Source organism: Empidonax traillii, unplaced genomic scaffold, assembly GCF_003031625.1.
Source record: "Empidonax traillii isolate 1590-97213 ecotype Southwest subspecies unplaced genomic scaffold, ASM303162v1 scaffold579:size954524, whole genome shotgun sequence".
NCBI classification, from domain to species: Eukaryota; Metazoa; Chordata; class Aves; order Passeriformes; family Tyrannidae; genus Empidonax; species Empidonax traillii.
This window is the reverse complement of record NW_020955772.1, coordinates 336,946-343,524: the sequence shown is the minus strand read 5'-3', so window position 1 is coordinate 343,524 and position 6,579 is coordinate 336,946. Positions and strand designations below refer to the sequence as shown.

Sequence of the window (6,579 nt, the reverse complement as noted above, 5' to 3'; positions counted from 1 at the left end):
CCGGCACCAACCTGCGCAAGCAGAAGTCGCTCACCAACCTCGCCTTCCTCACGGACGCCGAGAAGAAGCGGCAGCTCTACGAGCCCCGCTGGAGCGACGACATGGCCAAGGCGGCGGCGCCGGGGGCGGTGGCGGCGGGGGGCGGCGGGCGCGGCGGCCCCCGCGGGCGGGACGCGCCCGCCATGTCGCGGAGCCTGTCCCGCTCCGAGCACTCGCTGCTGTCGCCGCGCCCCGCCGGCCCCGCCAAGCCGCCCCCCGCCGGGAAGCCGAGCCGCATCCCCCGCGGGCCCTACGCCGAGGTGAAGCCCCTCAGCAAGGCCCCCGAGGCGGGCGGCGGTGGCGGCGGCGGCGGCGGCGGCAAGTGCGACGACGAGCTGCTGGGCGGGAAGGGGCCGGCGGTGGCGGCGGGCACCGAGGAGAAGCCGTACCTGAAGGTGGACCCCGAGCTGGTGGTGACGGTGCTGGGCGACCTGGAGCAGCTGCTCTTCAGCCAGATGCTGGGTGAGTGCAGCCCCGCCGGGCTCGACATCGGCGTGGGAATGGGGTGGTGGAGGCGGCGGCCGGAGGCGTGGGGGCTCCGGACACCCCGTGGGGGACCCGCCGGTGGCCACCTCGGTGTCCTCAGCGAAGGGATGCTGAGGGGGAAGGACCCATCGGTCTCGGTGACCCCAGTCAGTCTTTGAATGGTTTGGATTGCAAGGGACCTCAAAGCTCATCTCGTTCCGCCCCCTTCCACTATCCCAGGTTGCTCCAAGCCCCGTCCAACCTGGCCTTGGACACTTCCAGGGATGGGGCAGCGAAGCTTCTCCAGGCAACCTGTACCAGGGCCTCACCACCCTCCCAGGGAAGCATTTCTTCCCAATATCCCATCTAATCCTGCCTTCTGGCAGTGGGAAGCCATTACCCCTTGTCCTGTCACTCCATCCCCTGTCCTCTCCAGCTCTCTTGGAGCCCCTTTAGGCACTGGAAGGAGCTGTAAGGTCTCCCTGGAGCCTTCTCTTCTCCAGGCTGAACACCCGCAGCTCTCCCAGCCCTCAGAGCATCGTCCAGGCATGCCAAGGGGGAAGGTGCTGTCAGGGTCAGCATGGCCACCTCCTTGCCTTGGAGGAATGGCAGTTGCTCCTCGTGAGGGGCAGTGGCAGGTGGTGGTGGAGCTTGTCCCCCCCCACGTGTCTTGTTGGCTGCTCCTTGTCTCGACACCCCCAAACACGATGGGGGTTGCCTGGCCGGGTGCCACAGCTGCTCCCCACCATTGGGGTGGGTCACCCCGGGGGTGACCTTGGGAGGCTGCTGGTGGAGGTGCCGTACGAAGGGTCTGCGCTGCTGCCATGCTTTGGGCAGAGCCAGAGCTCCTCTGAGGTCTGGGGCTCTGGCAGAGGAGGATCCTCCGAGGATGCTGCTGCAGGGTTCGTGTGAGCCGGTTTCAGGCTGTGGCTGCCTGTGCCTTGCCGTCCTGGCACGTTTGATCCCTCAGCTTGTTGGTTTCCATGAGAACAGTGAGCACATGCCCCTGACCTTGGCAGCATTGTGGGCTGGGGCGCTGGGTCTCGGTGGGACTGAGCCCAGCCCTCGCCTTTCCCTCGTGGTTGTGTGCTGATCTCTAAGACCCACGGCCGCCTCGGGATTCCTCTGCTTCCCCCGACACCCCCTCCCTGCATCATGACCATCCGTGCCTGTGGGCTCAGCTGGACAAGGGCCACAGCTCCCAAGAGCTGTGTTTGGTCTGGCAAACTGGTGTGAGAAGGTGGCAAAGGAGCCCTGCACAGCCGTCGTGGGTGCCTGGCTGTAAAGCCTTGGTGGTGGGGGAGCAGCAGTACAGGCAGTGTAGGTCTGTCAGTCTGTCTGTCCAGTCCCTTGACATTCCCTGCCTGAGACCCCCTTTTAGGAAGCCAGGAGCTTCTCTGGCGCTCGAGCTGGGTCTGTCCCAGCTGCTGGAGCATCCCAGGGCTTGCAACTGGAAAGCCACAGAGTGAGCTCAAGGCGTGGGCAGGCAGAGCATGGGGATGAGCAGGTGGGACCTGGGAGGTCAGCCTGGCTGCTCTGGTGGTTCCACAGCTGGGCTCACAGATGTCCATCCTTAGCCCTGATGCTGTGGGAGCACCAGATGCCATGAGAATAGGGCAGGATTGTGGGAGGACTTGTCCCTTCCAGGACTAACAGATTGCCACTCACTGGTGTTGGGATGCCTGGGAGAATCTCAGTGTCCCCTCCTGTGACACTCTGCTCTTAGGAGGAGGTTTCCTCAGCCCCCTCAAGAAAAATTCTTGCAGACTGGCCCATGTGGGAGTAACTCCTGGTTTGTGGCCGTAGCAGGAGTACCAGAGATCCAGGACAGGACTTGAGCACATGCTAAGGAAGACCGTGGGTTGTGGAAGTGCCCCCAGCACCCACTTGGGTTTCTGGGCTCTTGCCTGTGTCAGTCAGGGCTGACTTTGACCTTTGGAGGAGTTGAACATCCATTTGGACTGCACTTACCACCTGAAGGCTTGGTTGGCTGGTCTGTGAGGGCCGGACTCAGGCAAATCTGTCTTCTGAACCCTCTGCTCTGTGTATTTGCCAAAATAGATAATTTTACAAGACTGGTGGGCTTCCTGCAGAGGGGACTGATGGCTGTGTCCAGTGTTGGGTGGGGGCAGAGCCTGGGCCAGGCAGAGCAGGAGCTTCCCCCTGCTGAAACGTCACTTCCCTTCCGTGGGGCTGTACTTCCCACGTTCATGGGAGTTGTGATGTTGAGTCACACCTACTTACCTAAGCTGTGACAGCCTGTGTGGTGGGGATGCCAACAGGAGCTTGGGGATGCAGAGAGGAGGGAGCAGTGTGACAGTGGTGGTGGCACAACTATGACTGGGGATGCCCGAGCATGGATAGATGCTGAGCCTCCAGTCCTGACCCCTTTGCTTTGTCTGGTGCAATCCAGGAGGATGAAACATTCTCTGGGGGCAATAGTACCTTCCACAATCTGGCTTCTCCGGGTAGACGTGGTTTCTGCAGTTTAGATCCACAAGGAATGGGGTCCCAGGAGAGTGGGCATCATGCCCTGCATGGGCTGGTGAGGAGGGCCAGGAGAGGAGCTTTCTCCTGGTTGCTATAGAAGGTGCTTGGGAGGGAGGGAAGGAAGGTCTCTCTACTGTTTCCATCAATCCCTTTGGCAAGAGAAACATCAGCCTGAGCTGTTTGGCCATATCTACTGGAGGGCACCCTGTCCAGAGTGGCACAGAAAAACCCACAAGCTTGGTTTGTGCTGAGAAGAGAGAGACAGGAATTGCAGGGGCTTCCAGCCTCTGCAGATCTGCTTGTCCTTGAACCACTGACCTGTGTTGAAAAGCCTGTGCTGCCTCTGAGCTCCTGGCCCCACCAGCCAAGGTGGCTTCCAGAGACCTTGAGTGTCTTTAGTCTCCACACCTGAGTTCTCATCTCCACCTCACGCTCCTCCTGCCAAGAAGCACTCCACCCCCAAGCCTCTCTTGGCCAAAAATACAGTTTATTCAGCAGCAGCCAAGTGTTACCTCTCATTCAGTCACCGCCGCTGCCTCATCTGTTTGATGGCACCGAAGCCTTTGTAGCTGAACCGCATTTAAAGCAGAGCAGCCTGCGCAAGCCGGGAGAGGTCACCGGGACGCAGCGACCACATGTGCTTTGTAGAGGCTATTTCCATCCTCCAAATTATACATTTCGCTTCAACCGAAGACTGAGGCTTCTCATCAAAGCTGGCTGGCAGCTGGGGTTGCTAATTACCCCAGTGCCCAACCACAGGATGAAGGGGAAAGGGGGCGGAGGGCGCGTGGCCGGCGTGGTGGCAGAGCTGGCTGCGCAGAGCTTGCCGTGCCCGTCTCTGTGCGCGATGGACAGGAGGGTGCAGGGGCACGTACGGGCTGTGTGTGCGGTGCCCAGCATGATGGGCACTTACCTAGAGCTCCCCAGAGCACCTCCGAGAGCCTGCAGCTGCTTTCTGCAGCCATTTCCTTGTCCATCTCCTGCTGGATGTGGTGCCTCTTAAGTGGCTGCTAAATCGCATCAGCGAGTAAGTGTTCGGTGCTGCGTGGGCCGGACACACGTGTGATCCCGGGGGAGGTGGTGTTTCCCCGAAATGCTCGCTGCAGGAGTCTGCAACCCTGCCAAACTCTGCAGGTGCAGCTATAACCCATCTCAGTCCTGCAGCCCTTGGGTGGGCCATGCCACCCTTCCCCAGGTGGCACAGTGGGGATGTCCTCGCTGGGCAGCACGTGCCTGTGGGGGCCTGGTACCCCTGTGGTGCTGACACGCAGGCAGGACAGTGCCCAGCTGTGCTTGGACTGGTGCTGGCTGGGCAGCTGGGTGGTGGGGAGGAGAGCCAAGGGCTGGGACAGGCATATGGGCTCCATGGCAGGCAGGACCTTCACATCTGACTGTGGTCAGTTTGGAAGAAAACCCACAGTGTGGAAAAGACACTTGGCTGGTGTCTGACACGTCCTGCGTGATGATGTTCCCGACCCTTGTTGGTGAAGAGGATTAGCAAGGTATTCCCTCTTGATGCCCTCCCATCCTCGCTGGGAGGCGCGTGGTGTGGGGTTAAAGGAGCAACTGTGCCCCACGGTGTTCCTCCCTGTGCCCCACGGTGTTCCTCCCTGTGCCCCACTGTGCTCCTCCCTCTGCCCCACTATGCTCCTCCCTCTGCCCCACGCTGTTCCTGCCAGTTTAATTAAGCACTAATGGGCCCGTGGCAGTGCTGTGCAGCAGTAGCCAGGCTCCCTGGCAGGAGACCACGCGGAGGTCAGAGACCAAGTAGCTCTTCACAGTGATGGGAGCGGGTTATTGCCTCGTAAAGTGCTGTAGCTGCCCTGATACCGCTAATGCTGTTCCTCTGTTATGGCCCCTGCGTGACAGAGTCCGTGTGACGGGGTCGTTGGGATGGGGATTGATTTCCTTCTGCCCACAGAGCTGGACTCCTGCCTTTGGGGTAGGGGTAAGGAGGAAGGGGAGAGGTACATGGTCATGTTGCTGCTTCCAGCCTGCTCCCAAGAGCTGGCAGTGAGTAGTAGATATCTCCTCTCTCCACTTGAGATGGCTGCAGTGACAGGAGAGGTCTGGAAATGTCACTTAAGGGTCCCAGATCTTCTGCTGAAGCTGCTTGGGATGTGTCGCATTCCCAGTGATTATGACAGTGTGGAAAAAGGACTAAAAAAGAATAATAATCCAGATTTGTCTTTCAAAATTTCCCATGGAAAGAGGGCAGAACAAACACCTGAAGGCAAAGATATTTGGGGATGCACTGCTGAAATGAAGTCTGAAGAGCCTGAAAGAGCCCAAAGAGCCTGAAAATCCCTGTTCAGATGGGGCTTTCCCACTGACTGCCTGTATCCCACCCCCAAATCCAACACTTGTCCCATAAGAAAATATGTGAATGAATGGAAAATTGTGTGCAATTCTGGAAGTGCTATTTAGGATCTGTTGGTGGGAGGTGACCACAGTGGGACATGGGCAATGTCCGCTCAAGGCCTTGCAGTCCCCCCAGGGTGAGTGCTGAGGGCTCCTGCCTGGTCCTGGTGCCTCATGAGCTGGTGGCAGTTCTGGCTCCCTCTGGAGAGCCCCTTGTTCATGCCCCCTGTCCCCAAATTTGTGTATTTGGCCTCCCATGCTGTGGCATGTATCTCCATGCCCACAGCCCTGCCTCGTCACAGGTGCCCCCACCGTCAATCACCTTGTTGTGTCCGTTTAGCTTCCCAGCTCCTTGCCTTCCTGTGCATCTTCTTGTGATGCCAGACAACAATGTCCCTGGTCACCCCTGCCCACGATCCCTCACTCGAGCATCTGAGGACAGCACTTGGCTGGTGCTTGTGCCCCACTGCACAGGGAAGGATTCATTCCAGCTTCGTGCAGAGCCAGAGCCTGCACCCTCTGAGGTGTGCAACCTGTGAGCGATGCCAACGTCCAGTGCCAGCCCGTCTGCCGTGGCCAGCGTGTGCCTCCCGGCTTCCCTGGCTCAGCCATGGTCCTGCCCAGCAGTGACCAGGTAGTTGCTATAGGGCTGCAGTCTTAGGGTCAAGACCACCTGGCTCTCAGTGCCAGGTGGACTCGCTGGCACATCCTCTGAATTGGTCACTTGTCTGGTCCAGACTGTCTTTTGTGGCACCGTGTATGTGGCATTGGGTGCCCTGTGTGTGTAGCGTCAGCAGTGTCCTGGGCAGTTTGTGTGTGTGGTGTTCCTGGTACCGATGTCAGTGGTGTCCCTGGGCAGTTTGTGTGTGTGGTGTTCCTGGTACCGGTGACAGTGGTGAAGCTGCTGAGCCTGGATCCACTCGCTGGGTGGAGCAGGGATGGCTCCGTCTTTCTGTGGCATCCGAGTCCTTGTGCTCTCCAGGCTTCGCACCTTGAGGGTGTCTCATGCAGAGCTGTGGACATGCAGGAGATCAGATACAGTGCTGTTCTGTATCCCCCACCCTCCAAAGTCACGTCCTCCTCCAGGCACACGAGGCAGCTCTCCCGAGGGGAGCCAGGGGAGGGGTTGCTGGTTCTCAGGTTGGGAAGCGGAGAGCTCGGGAAGGCAGAGGATGTGCGAGCTCCGAGCCTCGGCGCTGCCCCGCGGTGGGGCAGAGGGGCAGA

At 59.7% G+C, this 6,579-nt stretch overlaps 1 protein-coding gene across 2 annotated transcripts in view; it reads left to right on the top strand.

The window, feature by feature from the left end:
• Window positions 1–182: 182 nt before the first annotated feature.
• NAV1 (neuron navigator 1) overlaps window positions 183–6,579 on the top strand; it is a 52,110-nt gene continuing 45,713 nt past the window's right edge. Inside the window, exon 1 of one of the 2 annotated variants that reach the window (XM_027898100.1) lies at window positions 183–501. In XM_027898100.1, the coding sequence (XP_027753901.1) occupies window positions 183–501 (319 nt within the window). The remainder of the gene's footprint in view (window positions 502–6,579) is intronic. The other variant, XM_027898102.1, reaches the window with a different exon arrangement.